The 14,985-nt window shown below is 51.9% G+C and overlaps 3 protein-coding genes across 3 annotated transcripts; all 3 read right to left on the reverse strand.

Moving 5' to 3' along the window:
• Nucleotides 1-151: 151 nt before the first annotated feature.
• Nucleotides 152-3,361, reverse strand: CLUP02_05577 (PX domain-containing protein; the record flags this gene model as incomplete). Its single annotated transcript, XM_049284583.1, has 7 exons — nucleotides 152-796; nucleotides 847-1,690; nucleotides 1,744-2,088; nucleotides 2,150-2,442; nucleotides 2,507-2,815; nucleotides 2,916-3,145; nucleotides 3,214-3,361. The coding sequence occupies 7 exons, from the start codon at nucleotides 3,359-3,361 to the stop codon at nucleotides 152-154; spliced, it is 2,814 nt and encodes a 937-aa protein (XP_049141726.1).
• Nucleotides 3,362-9,588: 6,227 nt separating this feature from the next.
• CLUP02_05578 (uncharacterized protein) lies at nucleotides 9,589-11,866 on the reverse strand (the record flags this gene model as incomplete). Its single annotated transcript, XM_049284584.1, has 3 exons — nucleotides 9,589-10,222; nucleotides 10,294-11,083; nucleotides 11,695-11,866. 3 exons carry the CDS (start codon nucleotides 11,864-11,866, stop codon nucleotides 9,589-9,591), a joined length of 1,596 nt encoding a protein of 531 aa, XP_049141727.1.
• Nucleotides 11,867-12,065: 199 nt separating this feature from the next.
• Nucleotides 12,066-12,548, reverse strand: CLUP02_05579 (Cgr1 family protein; the record flags this gene model as incomplete). Its single annotated transcript, XM_049284585.1, has 3 exons — nucleotides 12,066-12,206; nucleotides 12,271-12,416; nucleotides 12,482-12,548. The coding sequence occupies 3 exons, from the start codon at nucleotides 12,546-12,548 to the stop codon at nucleotides 12,066-12,068; spliced, it is 354 nt and encodes a 117-aa protein (XP_049141728.1).
• Nucleotides 12,549-14,985: the final 2,437 nt, after the last annotated feature.

Genomic DNA, 14,985 nt, shown 5'->3' on the forward strand with positions numbered 1-14,985 from the left:
TTGTAGACGCGAAAAGCCATTAAACGCCAGGGTTTATGCGGCTTGATACCCTCAAATGTGCCAAACCCATGAAACCTGTCCCAGCCGACCAAACCACCCATGTATGTGAACCCAAGTTACGAGCCAGGGGATATCATGCTTTCTCTAAAGCTTACTGGGCAAGAACCTCGCGCAACATGACAAGGAAGTTATCCTTGAGCTTGTGAACCTCGGACACGGGCGGCTTGGCCGGCTCGCCGGCGCTCCGACGGAGTCTATCGCGTCTCTTGGCCCGGCGGCGGCGCTCGGCCTCGATAGGGTCGAGCTCGTCCTCCTCCTCCGCCTCATCTTCCTCATCCCCGTCCTCGTCGTCATACGCCATGTCCTCCAAGTCCATCTGGTCGAGGCCAAAGTCGGAAGAAGAGAAACCAGTGGGTACCAAGTCGGGACCTCCGTTTCCTTCGGCCGCCATCTTTTGTCTCGTCTTGTCGTGATGCCACTTCTTCCTGGCTTCTTGCCATGCAATGAGTTGGTTAACCTCATCGATGACCTTGGCCTTATCGATGGCACCGGAGCTAACACCTCCCTCGAAGAGCGCATTGACATTCAAGGTGCCGTTTTTGGGACCCTTCCTCAAGAACTCCAAAATGTCCTCAATCCAGCCCATCAGCTGGTCAAACAAACCGTTGTCGTGTGTGTGGACCTCGTGCACAAACTTGTAGAAGTTGTGCTCATGTCTCTGGCAGAGATCAATGAAGGCCTGGACGGTCTGGTTCGGGTCCGCCGATGCGTCCTGCTCTTGGCATTTCTCAACAACCTACATTGCATGTTAGTGCTGTTACAGTAGTTTTTCACGAGACTGCCTACCTGAATCATGTCGTCAATGAACACAGCAAAGTCCGTGACACTGCTGTAAACGTTTGCCGACTTGTAGACCCGAACAAGGGGTTCGTAGAAGATGCTGAAGAGATCTCTGAAAAGCTGAAGTGTGACCGGCTGCTCCACCAACTGCAACATCATGGCCTTGTCATGCTGTCTTGTGCAAAGCTTCAGGTACTGCTTGAGGTACGAGAACAGCTGAGCACCCTGCTTCAACTCCTCGTCAATGTTCTCAACAGCGTTGTTGAAAGCGACGTAGGCGTTGTAGAGTCGGCCAATCTGTTCCGAGGTGAGACCAGGCTCAAGGTAATCCGAGCGGAGGATCACGACAATCAAGTCAATATCTTCAGCAGTCGCTTCTTCCCTAATTGCGAGTTTGATGTGCTCCTCGGCTTCGGTATACATCTTCAGCTTGCCAGTAAAGGCCGCATCGCCGATCTTAGCGCCGAGCGTGTCGATAGACTTTTGGAAGCTCTTGATGCCGTCATTGAGGGTCAATGAGAAGATGCGCTGAAGAAGAGATCGGGTGCCGAAAGGTTGCGCCAGGAACACGTCCAAGACACCGGACATGACAGCAGCCGGGTTCGCAATTCTGATAACGTTCTTGATGACGGTGTAAGGAATGAGCGAGTGGATCCTCTTGGCTTGGGCGAAAAGCTCGGGAGAATTGTCTTCTGCAAGGAACAGGTGGTAAATCGTAGCTGCGACCTCTATCCGGAGCCACTCGGCGAACTTCCGGTACTGAATGCTCAGGTCCTGGATGGTCTCCTTCTCCTTGATCTCCTTGAACAGTGACGTAAGACCGTTGCGCTCGACAATCTCTTGACGGAATCTAAATGCTGTTAGTACTTGGTAGTGGGGGGTACAGAGTGCAGGATTACGCACTCCTCCATGTAGATGTCGAGCTCGGCAGCGCGTTTCCTTGCCACCTCGTAAAACTTCTTTTGCTCTTCCACACGCATCGCATCGACTGCCTTTCTCCGTTCAATATCGTCGATATCGGCATCCGTCGGCGTGATCTGGTCCCTGGTGAGGAATTCCTCCATAGCCTTTGTTTGCGCAATCTGGGGGTTCGAGAGCAGTGTGCGAATGAAAGCTCTGAGAGAGACACGCTGGCTTTCACGCCACAGCGTCACTTGTTCGTTCTTCTTTCCTCCGAGGAATGGCAGGGGGCTCTTGGGCCTGCTGTCTGTTGACACGCGAGGCGAGTTGCGACCTGAAGTAGTGGAGCTAGCACGTTTGTGTCCTACACTGATTAGCATCCACGGCACCGTACGGGGATGAGAAATACTCACCTAGCACCGACAACTTGGAGTGGGTGTCCTTTTCGTGAGGAGTAAGACCAGTCATCATGGTCGAAACAGACGACACCGAGGAGGCAGAAGAATCCGGGCTTCCACCTCCCGTCAGAGAAGAGAACAGACCCGTAGTCGTCGTATCCGACTTGTTCTTCTTCGGCAGAGTGGGCAGAACCTTGCCCGGCAATTCGAGGCGTAGTCTCTTATGTAACCTGGCGAAATCGCTATATCTTCTACCGATGAAGAACTCGAGCTCGCCCTTTCGGTGAATGCGCATAATGAACTCCTGAAATCGACATTAGCGTCTGCATTGCTCGCCCAGCAATGACAAGTCGGGAGAGTCAGCTTACGGCATGCTTGTGAGATCTAATAGTCTTCCTCTCCGACGTGATTCGAACGGCAGCGATGTTCACATCCCAGCCATTGATGTAGTTGCCTTCCGGCAAGGCATGCATGACGCCCGTGTCGATGGCATTGCTGTCGACGACCTCGATCTCGGAAAAGCGTATCCTCTCCTCAAAGCCGGACGAAGTCTTGCAACCAGACACCATCATCAGCTCAACGAGCTTTTGACATTTGATAGCCAACTTGCGCCGCTTGGTCTCTTCGAGTCTGTCTTCGGAGGATGAAATATTCTTCGTCGCAAAAGATTCTAGGAACTGTAGTTGAGGGTGGTGGAACGAGTCAGCGGAGCTAGTCCGGAGGAAGTGAGGGCGGTTTGTAATGGCGCGGGGGAAGCCTCTTGTCTTTTGCACTTACTACTTGGAGCTTGTCTTGCCAAAACTCCTTCTCTCTGGCCTTGTCGAGGAAAGGGAAATCGCGAACATGGTGTACAAAGATGTAGCGGAGGATGGGGAGCTCCGAGTCGAGGGGGGATACCTCTCCAACGTCGGATTTGAAGGGGGCGCCAAATCGCTTGAGAGCCGTGGGGGAGTTGAGCTCCGAGATTTCGTACTTGACTTGCTCGGAAACGAGCTCGCGCTTGAGGTCTGGCGGGGTGGAATGTTAGCACCTTCTCCTCTTTGTTGGATCATGTCGAAAATGACGGGCGGCTTACAATGCTCTTGCTTTCCTGTCAGGGACTGGCCCGGCGGGGGAATAGACATGTTGCTCTTTGAACGAAGGGGAAGCTCCCTGGTGACCGGGGCTTGGGCTGGGTCTACAGCAGCGCCATTCTGCGGTTGTTCTTGGGATGTCGAAGCCATCAGCGTCGTTTCTGTTTTCTTTCGAGTTGTTTGAACCGTTCTCGGGGGCTGGCAAAGGTCTCTCAGAATGCCCTCGTTTTTCTTCGGTGCCAAGATCGTGGGAGAGAGGAGAGAAAGGTGGTTGCGGATTTGCGGAAGGAAGAAAGGGTCGAGAGAAGGTGGACAAGCTGACTGGCGTCAGAGCAACAGCTGGGGACCCGCGACGTAATAATCAATTTACGGACGGTACAGCGGTACTGGGGGGTGACTGGGTACTTGGGGGCTGGGCACGAGCCGGGTCTCAATAGTATGTAGTGCGCGCGGCAGATCCCAATGGTTAGGTTGTGGTCGCAGGGCGGGCAGGGAGCGGGCCCAGATCGCAGTGGGGGCGCAGGCGGCGGTAGGCTGTAGGGTCGCTGTACGTAACGCGCGTATGGCGGGGTAGTTACAGGCGCTGCCCACTATGGTGCTGCGGTGAAGGTGAAGTGCACCTAGCTCTGGCAGCAACAGTGAATGAGGTGAGGTGGAGGGAGGAGGTACTTGGTTTGGTAGTGTGAAGGTACCTTGGCCAAAAGTCAGTGCTGTCAGGTGCTCGTCGCGGGGCCCTGTAGGTTGGGTTCAAGCAAGTGGGGGGGAGCCCGGCCGGAGCCTTATTTTAGTCCCGGTTCCCAAACCGCCTAACCTTTTTCCTCACTCGTTACCCTCGCCGTCTTTGGTGTCTATTATCGATCGCAAGGAACGGAGAGCCCTCCTTTTCTTGGTGTTGCCTCAGATGCTCCCCCTCCCGGGTGTTCAGACCTAGCTAGCTCTTACTAACAACTAGAAGCTGGGTGGCATCAAGATAACCTATGACGGGAGCTCGGCAGGTTACGTAGCGCCCAAGAGGTTGGATGAGACGAGACAGAATGAGCTTAGAGCTCGGTGAAGCTAGGCAAAAGATGTGATTGGGCGTTGGAAGGGGGAGCGCGTAGGTGTGTGCTGTGCGTCAGGTCAGCTGTGCGAGAGGCGAAGAGGGCTGGGCTGGATGGACGGATGGGAGGTGAGGGGGAGGGGATAGATCGGGATGTTTTTTCATTTCTTTCTCACGTCGCGAGTCGCCTCGAAAAAAAGGCTCAAGCCCGGCCGGGACGGACGTTGGATATCCTTAGCACGGAGAGACGGCACGCAAGCGTCGTTTGGCGGGGTGAGAAAACACAGCAAAACTTGACAAAAGCAGATAAAACGAGGCAGGGGTCGTTTCTAAAAAAGCAAGGAACATCTTCCGTAACACGCGGAAGTACCCCAAAAAAAACCAACAGTCCCCAATTCTCTCTTCCAGTACACTGAGTGCAATACTTGTACGTCCAACTTTGGTGTAAACTCTGTGTGAACAGACAGACAGACAGTCAGTCAGTCAGACAGACTCCAAAGTTCAGGGTCCTCCTGTTGCGGCTTGCGGGTGCCTGACAGCGATGCGAAGCGAAGTTTGGAGACGCGAGAATAGTTGGAGGTGCGAATAAGAACCAACGAAGAAGAGAAGAAGCTCACAGACAGGGCAGGGATCCGTTCCATGTTGCTGTCACTGCGCAACACCTCGCACCTCAACTTGAGGTGGACGAAGAAGCCAAGCCTTTCCGCTCCCGCATGCCTCTTTAGTCACCGCTGGCGCTGGGTGGAAGTCCGGGATGGATAGGGAACTGCCCGGCCCCGCCCACCTTACTACTAACGTGTGTATGTACTTTGTATGTAGGTTGCCCGTAATCCCCGACGGTATTCTTCGTTGACGCTGACGATGACTTGCTGCTGCGCCTGGCTGTGTGCCATCGAATTGTTCCCAATTGTTTCTCTCTCCAAGGGCTCAAACAGCCCAGCCACACCGCAGGAGGCCAAGCCCCCCAACCGCAATACCTTATAACCTCAAAGACTCACGACTCGAGCGTCGAGACACACCCGAATGGCGCCGAGAATCGTGGCGGTGACTATGACCTATCTCCCCATATTGTCGAAAATTGGCCATGGGATGCATGACGTCGTGGGGCAGCACACCTGCATGCTGTGCAAGTACCTTCTCAACTTCTCATCCACCCCAGCGATGCGGAGCCGAGTGCCGAGACCAGACACAAGAGACACCACACAATACCAGTAGAGATGCTATGTAGACACGGACGCAACGCCCACTGAGCTTCTTCACCAGGCTGCCCAGCCGCTGTTTCCTCGACACGCCTCACACACTTCAGCCACAACCGCTTCTTCAACTTCCCTGGTTGACCACACCTCAACTCTGGGCAACACGACGCGTCCAGTCTTGGCCGTGCTTCGCTTGCCATTTCCTTGTTCAAACCGTTTTCACGATTCACAGAGCCAATGCACCGGACCCGCAAAGCAAGCAAGCAATAACTACAGAGTATAGTCATCAGGTTGCAGAAGGCGACTGGGCATGACTTGCAGAAGTTGCACATCGTAGCACATCATTCGTTGAAACGAATCGAACAAGTCATGAGCAAAAAAAGACTCCCTTGGTTGACCCCACCAAAAAACAAAAAAAAAACATTGTGTTGTCAACTCACAACTCAGTCATCAGCCGCGAAGCTGTGCAAAAGAGCCAAGGCCGTAGACGCGCAATCATTGTCGCCATCAGCTCTTCCTTGGGTGCTTGGCTCCGGACGAGACCGAATCGCCTTATGGGGCAATCGACGTCTAGCGCCGCCCACTTCCTCACTGACGTATCCGCTCTCAGAAGCACACCTCATTCTTTCGTGAGATTCTACGGCCCTTTTTTGGATGACTTTGTTCCCATCTATCCCCGCCGTATCCACTCTCGCAAAGACATCACAAAACAATTGCTTTTCCCATTGATCAACAAACATTCCAAGGCTGATTTCAGGCGCAGAGTCTCCAGAACGTGGCTCGGTTCGCCAAAACACGGGGGGAGTTGGTTATGTTTCCCAATCTGTTCCCCCAACCGCGCCAAACTCTTTCGGCGCCGTAATACGACGGAAGCATGGAATTCATTAGACGGGCTTCTGGAACCCGCGGCCTGCGGACACCCGCCCGGACGATCTACCTTTAGTGCGACGCTCAAAAAGTAAGGTACGTAAGGTGGTGCCAAACGTCCAACATCAGCCTGCGTGTTATACGCTGTCGCGCTCCGAGGAAATCGGAACGGCTAGAACAGCCCAGATAGGGAAGCATCAAGAGAGAGACAGAGGCAGGAATGACCCCGATCCCACACGCACCACCCAACCCTTGCGCCTACCCGGCTACGGTGCCGGGAGCCCAGGAGTTGAAGGACGCTGTAGGTAAGACGCACGGGGTGTGGGTCACCGCGCCCCCGTCGGGATTCGGGGCCGGCGCCCATTCGGTGATCGTCCAGGGCCCTGAACAACATGCATAATATCTCATTTAAGGAAGCAGCACCTCGGCATGCCCGATTGCGTACCTGGTACGGAGTACTCGTAGGGCTGCCCGCGGACGGGATGTCACATCGCTTCGGGACATCGCCGGCTCTGCTGTCTTCTCGCAACTACCGATCTGGTTCACGGCAGGATTGTTTTCCTACGGTTTGATAATTGGTATGACTGATGACTGTTTTGCAAATTTGTGAGCTCTGTAGACTTTTCGTCGAACGCGTTTTTCATTTCCAGAAATGAAAGGGGGGCAAAAATCATGAGTTTGATGACGACAATCGAGACTGTTTCCGATTGTCGTAAGAGGTCTTATGTCGTACTCGCTTGGAGCATCAGGGCACGCGGGTGGTACAGTGTAGTCAAGAGCTCGCCGATACGTATGGAGAAAGGTCAGGCCGATCGAGGGCCAGATGCGAGCAGAAGGGTGACACCAAGGGATGTTCGAGTTGGACGTAGGTCGCTGGTTTAGCGAGAAACCCGGTACATCGTCGCCGGACTCCACCGCATACCATCTTAAGCAGCCGATGTGGAGATTTCTCAGGATAGAATGCGGTCGAGCTCTCGTTCCGAAACTGTGAGCATACGATCCTGGCTAAAATATTCATCAGGGGCAGATCCCTAAGCTGCATCGTCAATATTCTTGCAAGTGATGGATTAATGTAGACTCTGACCATGTGTCCGATTAAACGTCAGCCTGTCACACAATTTCAGAAGACGAGTTGCTTTATCGATCGTGGGGAAATGATCACGTATCAAAAGCTGCTCCTCAGTCGGCTGTGTGTCTCATTCGATACTGATTGCTCCATATCTGCCAGAGAGCCGTTGGGGACAATCTATTCTAAGAGTGTGTCCGTCTGTTATTATCAATAGAAAGCTGCCTGGAGTATTATCTCAAGCCCGTATGGAAGCTGATAGAACTAATGTGGTAAGACATCAAGTCAAAAGAATCATTGGAGTGAAAAGAAAAAGAACAAAAAGCGGTACAAGCTAGAATCAAACTCAGACCTCACAAAAACAAAATCATCGGGGGTCGACTCCCTTTGTGTGTTCTTGCAAGTGATCAGTCGCAACTACTGCGCCGGGAGGCTCCTCATCCGATGGTGACAGGTGAAGCAAATAATTTTGCCAAAAGCTACCCATATTCAGTGACTGTATGGCTCTTTCTTAACAAGGTCGTTGTCCCTCTTCGCCGCCTTGCATTTCCTCTGAAGGGTTACCCCTTTTTTGTCAAGTCCGGGAGTCACAGACGTGCGGTCTTCCCGGGAACCTCATTCCGATCACGTCCAAGAACGTACAGACGTTGAGTCCTATGTTGCTAATTCACCTACCCACTACGATCTCTGACTGCCGCATACTCTTTATCCCTACATCATTATAGCACTTGGTTCACATCATACTATAGCAGCTTGAAGCTACAGAAAAGGCGTTGGCGAAGTTGGATCCTAGGCAAATCATTATCAAAGCCATTGCAATCTCTCACCGTAATATACAGGGGCAGTATACATGTCCAGTATTAGGTAGAGATAAAAACCAATGATTGAGCTTCAAAAAGGATCTACCAAGGCTGGTCTATCGCACGCCCATGAAAACAAGGGGAAGCCTGCCTCAACCAGGAAACAGAATGGACGAATCTGAGTACAGGGCACCAGCCCCAATGTCAAACAAAGAGCTATGCTCTTTATTTCTGCTTCATGAGGGGATTCTCTTCGTCTTCGATACCGGTCTCGACTACATCGTATAACGCCACACCAGACAACTCGGTGATAGCTAGGTATACAAGTTTTGTGCTAGAGAAGGTGGCTCAAGGCGGAAGTTTGCTACGGGCGCTCTTCACTCCTGCGTTTTCGGTATTCCATTGCCTCGATGGCGGGATACCGTTCCCTCACGTCAGAGTTCCTTGAAACACAAATGGAAAACTGACGAGCCATCATTGGGAACTGGGATGGTTCGATAAGTGTGGGCAGTATCCAGCACTGCGCGGAACCAACTGCGCGTGTTCCATGGCCATACCCATGGCCATGATAAAAGAGGATGGTGTAATACGAGGAGGCAAATCAACCCTATATTCTACGCGGTGCTTCCTACCTGTCAAGGCATAGAACCCTATTCAGTAGTCTAGCCAAGACCGAGAAGAGATATTCAGAACCAGAATGCACCGCGAGAAAATATCTACACCGAGATTGCAGACAAAAGAGGCAAAACCATAGGCCCAAGGGCTCTCTCGTCGTGTTTCATCGCTACGCGTCTAATCTCACTCTACGTGATAATCTCATGCCGACAAGCTCGGATGACTTCCAAAGAGGGGGCAAGTGCCAGTACACTACGATACATAGAGCAGAGGGTCCCAAGCAAGATGGAAACCGAGTAATACCCAGAGCTCGGTCGATTTCCTGGAATACGCCTGAACGCAAGGCCCTTGGACAATACGACAAGGCTTGATGTCGACTGAGCATTATCGCCGTATCGTACCTGAGGATGCCACACGAGGTTGAGAAGAAGGTGTGGGTTGTGGACATCTGCGACTATTGCCATGATGAAGCTTGAGGCATAAACCCCCTGGTAAAGCCTCTGTATATCACGAAGATCGCGGGTGTGGGTAGTCAGACCCACGTGAAGCTCTCTCGATGAAAGTGGTGAGCAGAAGCTTTGGCAATGAAATAGGGGTAAGTTATGTAGAATTGCGAACTGAATGGCTTTGAGAGTCGAAACGAGTCACAATCTTGCAAACGAAAAAGAAGCTATATTGTAATCAACCAATCTAATAATGCCTCTGTTGTGTGGGTATCATATTAATATGCAGTAACCGCAATGCCAAATCCCTTTTCAAACACAGTATGTCACAAGTCGATCCTTCGAAGCTCCTCAAAGCTCGTCAAACACCCTCAACCGATCCTCTTCCTCCTCCCGCCCCCGTCTATCCTCCCACAAAGGCGACAACTTGGGCGCCCGCTCAGCCCCATCCACGCTCCGATTCGCCCCCTTCCCAAGCCCCTTCAACGCCCTCCCGGCAGCGCCCTCGGGATCCGCCGGCCCGCCGAGGTACTGCGCGCCCACAAACAGCAGGATCAGCACCGCAAACACCACCGACGTGACGATCCACACGGCCCGCAGCCTCTTGCGCGTCTTCTCCTGCCACTCCCGGTCCGCCCTCTCCCACCCCTCGATCCGCCGCCTTACGAGGTCGACGCGACCACTCAAGCCCTCGATCCTCGTCCGCCCGGACTCGATGCGGCCCTGGAGCGTCTTGATGCGCGACTCCTGCTCGCCGAACTGCCCGAAAGTGTCGAGCTGGCCCGCCACGTCCCGCGCCATCTCGTCGGCCTCAGAGACGAACTCGCCCGTCATCTGCCGCGAGGCCTCCGTCAGCTCGCGGATCGCCGAGATTGTGTTTTGCAGCATGCTCTTCTTTTCGAGGACCGAGTAGTACGTCTCGTCTAGTCGTCGGGTTGTCGCTGTTGAGAATCCGCTGAGCTCGACGAGCGAGTTCTTCAAGCCGCTATACGTAGAAACACCGACATGTCAGTCCCAAGCTTCTTCAAAGAAAGACCATCACGGAAGAGAACGTACGCAACCCTATTCGCCGTCCGACCTTTCTCCTCCACCAGTGCAGCCTCATTATTCACCTTCCTCAGCTTCCTCGAAGGCGGCGTAACAGTAGCCGGGTTCTCTCCACCCCCAATCATCGGCCCAACAAGCGCGCTCGTCCTCCGACTTGAGTCCGGACTCCTGCTAGGCGTCACATACTCCGACCTCGTCATGTCGAACGAGCTTCGCCCACCCAATCCACCAGCACCAGCAGCGCCGGGCGCTCTCTCATCCAAGAGCAGAAGCCTGTCCCTATCTTTCCGGCTCTGCGCGTTCAGGTGCAGCGCGTGCTGCGTCGGGTGGTGGTGGTGACTGTGCCGGTGCCGATGCATCCTCAGCGGCGGCGAGAACTCGGTGATGGAGCGCGTGATCTGGTGCCGCGGTCGTCGCGCGGGGAGTAGGGCGGCAGCGGCGGCGGTGGCCGTCGAGGTTGCGGCAGCAGTGACGGGCGCCGAGATCGGGACCGAAGCTATCTTATCGTTGTTTCTGCTCTTGCTCTTGCTTCTGCTGTGGCTGTGGTGTACGGATAGGTGCTGTTGTTGACCGTGGTTTTGGGAAAAGTTGGCGATAGCGGCTGCCGTCATCAACGTCGAGGCCGATGCCGACGGCAGCTCAAAGCCGTGAGCACTGTCGCCGTTGGCAGACATGGTTTCACCCTGTGCTTTTTCGTCCTTTTCCCACCACCCCCTTTCAAAGAAACTGGACGATAGAGAGAGGCGCTCCAGCTGCGGCTCCGCCGCGCTCAAGCAAAGCCGCACACGCCAGCGAGTACCTATGCTTGTTGCCCAGTGCCGCCCGCTGAAAGAGCGCTGAAAAAAAAGACCCTCCCCGAGCCAGACGATTTCTTTGGTTGGGACGGCCTATCCGTAGTTTAGACTTTTCTGACCTATGCCTGGAACGGTCAATGCTTTGGGCTTTTGGGGGGCAAAAGAGATGCGCTGGGTTTGTGTGTGTGGCTGTTTCCTTGCAGAAGGGAGGTCGCAGTGTGGAAGATCGGGAAAAAAGGTGGAGGTGGAGTGTGCACGGAGATTCCCAGAATCCCCAGTGAAAGCTGGTCGTTTGGTGCTGCCTTTCTGCATACCTCTCTATGTATGGGCCAATGACGCACTTTCACATGCGCCTCTCGGGGTCCTTCCCCGTTGTCATGAAACGTCGTCTGAACGAAACCACCGGCACTTTCCTTGGTGGACTTGCAAACTGCTGGTCCAGAACCCCCCTTCCCAAAAATGAGGATCAAGTCATACGCTTATTGTTTCTATGTAACTATGAATCGCGGCCCACGTTTGGCTGGGCTTCCATTGCCGCCATCTGGCCCTTTGATCCGATTTCACCGAGCGAAAGAGCTCGGATGAGTAGCCTCATTGGGCTTTCTTCGTAGTACACATCGTAGATCATCGCAGATGGGATCAGCAGTTCCATCCCTCCTCTGTTCCGTCCCGCCGGCTCCGGATCCGCCTCCCTGTCGCCTGTTGCCCGCTCTGTGGGTTTGCTCCTTGTTGTAGCCTTGGTATCTCCACGGGGGTATCGCTTGACGATATAGCGTTCGGCCTCGCATGAGCCCCGTGTGTGTTGAGTCGTTTGTCGACTGAGCTGTGCAAAATACGGGCGCGTTAGGCCCGACTCTTTCCCTCCACCACCGGAGTCTGTTTCGGAATTTGTCACGGGGGAACCGGCGCTACTCCTGACTTTTGTCGGCGCCGAGATTCGATCGTAGTGCCCTTTCCAATAGCAACTCTGCCCGTGTGCAGTCAAGCTCATGAATTGATGAGCTTGTTTCGCTTCTCCTTCCTCTTGAGTCTTTCTACACGCTTCTTGTGCATCTTCTCGGCCATCTTCTCGTATCGCTCCTTCTCTTCCTTGGCGGCTCTTCTGTCCTTGATAGCCTGGACTTTTTGCTGTAATTGTTGTCAGCCGAGTAGCCCGAGAGAGGAAAACAAGCATAGGGAAGCATCATCATACCTTGCGCTCTGCCTCCTTCTCGTCTTTCATCTCCTTCTCCTTAGCCTTCATCGCCGCCATTGCGACGCGCTCCTTGGCGCGCTTCTCGTAGGAAGTCAGGCCTGACGTCGGCCTAAATGCCTTCTTCGTCTCGTGCCATTGCTTGCCTAAAGGAAGAAAAAGTTAGCTTCAAGCTGTCGGATGAGCCCAAGAATGGGACAGATGAAAGTACCATTCTTTCGCATGCCAAGCGGCTTGTCGACAGCGGCAGTAGCAGCTTGGGGCTCCGCAGCAGACATGATGACAGGTGTTGAAGAATTGCAGACTTCAAAGGCTGAGGAACGTTAATTTGCGTAGTCGAGATTTCAATGTGCAGCGGGCGGCATTCAAGGTCCCTCACGCCGAACAGAAAATTTCTTGCAAAGCGAGGGAATGCGGCGGGCGGGGCGCAAGGCTCTGCCGTTCAACCAGTTAAGATGCACGCTGTCACTTGTGGCGGTGCGAGTACCCAGAAAATAAGCTACCGTGCATGTGGCTGAGGAAAGGGTGCCAAGATGCTTCTCAGGGTCCTTGCTCCGCTCAGAAGCCAGATGTGCATGATAATGGCGCCGCTTCGTGACAGAAGCAACATTGATACGACCCTCGAGGTTGGGAGTAGTGGGAAACCAAGAAAGAAACCGACAAGGAGTACGATCTCCATGACTTAGATGACGATGCTCAACTGGTTTCGCGATATACTTTGGATCTATTGCCTAAAGCTGACTCGCTACGTTGTTGCGCTTGCGAGAAAGCCTTCCAAACGAGTCTCGTCATCAATAACCCGATGTATCCGCCGTTTGAAATGACGTCCGAAGCCTGAGTCCTTTTTTTTTTCTTGTGTTATTCTCTTTGCGCCGCCGTCTAACGGCTGTGGCTCATGGCTGGGCCTGGCTTTGAGACATCATATCGATTGGTGCCTCAAGGAAAACGAACTTCGGCCGGGAGCTCGCATGAAGGACTGGCGTGTAGTGTCGGCAGAGATGAATGGCGTTGAGATTTGGTCCCTTGTCAAGGGAACAACAACAAACCGATCAAATTGCGGTTGAGATGTACCGCTTCTAGGCAGGCAAGCTCATGTCCGACGATGTGGCGGCGCACGAGGCTGCCGAAATGACACTGAAAAGACATTCCTCCTTTCCCCAGCTGCCAACTTGGCAAAGACTATCAGATTCTGGAGTCGGCATCCCTGCCGCCCGAATCAATCGAACGCGTGCCTTGTCACGTCAAACTTGGATATCCCAGATATTAAACCCTAGGTTCCCGATGTTTAGAGCCTCTAGTGATCCTTAAAGATGATGTCTTTACTGGTCGGCGCAGGGATACCGGAGCAAATATTGACGGGGAATTAGGTAAAGACAGCTGGCACAAAAAATTTGAACAACGGCGGCACCTAAAATTTGTGATGACTTGGCCACCACTTCATTTTATTACCGAGGGCGTGGGGTCATGCTGAAAGCAGCTGCTGGTCAATCTTGCAGGCGAGATTAGTTTGGGTCACCCGCAATTCAACCGGACCCGGCTTGTTCAGAATTGCCGCCAGCAAACGTTGAAAGGGTCGACAGAGGGCCACCAGCTGGCAGAAGCGTAGGGGACAGTTGGGTGAGGTATTCTTAGAACAGTTGGCAGATCGGATCGGATATGAAATGATGCAAGTCAGTAAGTCGACCCACCCCCTTTTGGCCACCCCCCCCTTTTGGCCACCCCCCCCTTTTGGCCACCCCATTTCTCCATCCCAGCTACCGCATTAAAACCCTACCCACGATTTTCAAACTACCATAATAATTACAAAAATCGTCCAAATGCAATTCTTTTTTATATACTTATTTATCGATATATAATAGTCTTATATATTAAAAATAAAGTTATTTAGGCTCTTAAGGCTATTAAAAGAGGTCTCTTAGTTAATCGGGCCTCGATTAAGTTTAGAGTTCTAAAGTTAACTCTTCGTAACTATAGGAGAGACTACTAGACGAGGGTAATAGTATTCGTAGACCTCTAGAGGCTTCCTCTATAGTAAGAAGACTAGCTAGCCTAGTAGGTTCGTATTTAGTATAATCTAAGTATTATACTAACCTATAAATAGCTTATAAAATTCGCTAAGTAAGTTCTAAGATTCTAAGGGGATATAAATCCTCTTAAAAAGAGATAAATAAACGCTTTCTTAAGAAGGAACTTATTAATTAAGGTCTAGAGAAGTCGTACTATCGATTTAAAGTATCTAAATAGGGCTATTATTAATATAATTAAGTTATAGTTTAGATTACTTAATATACTAAAGATTAATAATATTAAATAGGCTAATAAGTATAATATAAATAAGACTAGTATCCTAGAGGGCAAGGGATTTAATAGCTTAGTTTTAAGTAAAGTAAAGACTATAATAATACGAAAAAAAGAGCCTAGTTCGCATGCTTAGGTATTTATAATTAAGTATATTTTTACTAATAGTCGAGCTATTAAACCACTAGTTATATATAAAAGAAAGTTAGTATAATAGTAGTAGTTTCTATTTAAACTTAACCCTTATACTAGTTAGGAGTTCATAGTAATAGATAATAGCTAGACGACTGATAAAACTACCCTTAAGTAGTTAAAAATAGTATTCTTATTATAGACTAAGACCCCCCCCCTTAGGGAGCTTAGTATATTTAATAAGCCTCGACTATTAGTTTTAAATAGCTATAGGAGTTATATAAT

This window comes from Colletotrichum lupini, chromosome 3 (genome assembly GCF_023278565.1).
Source record: "Colletotrichum lupini chromosome 3, complete sequence".
Classification (NCBI taxonomy): Eukaryota; Fungi; Ascomycota; class Sordariomycetes; order Glomerellales; family Glomerellaceae; genus Colletotrichum; species Colletotrichum lupini.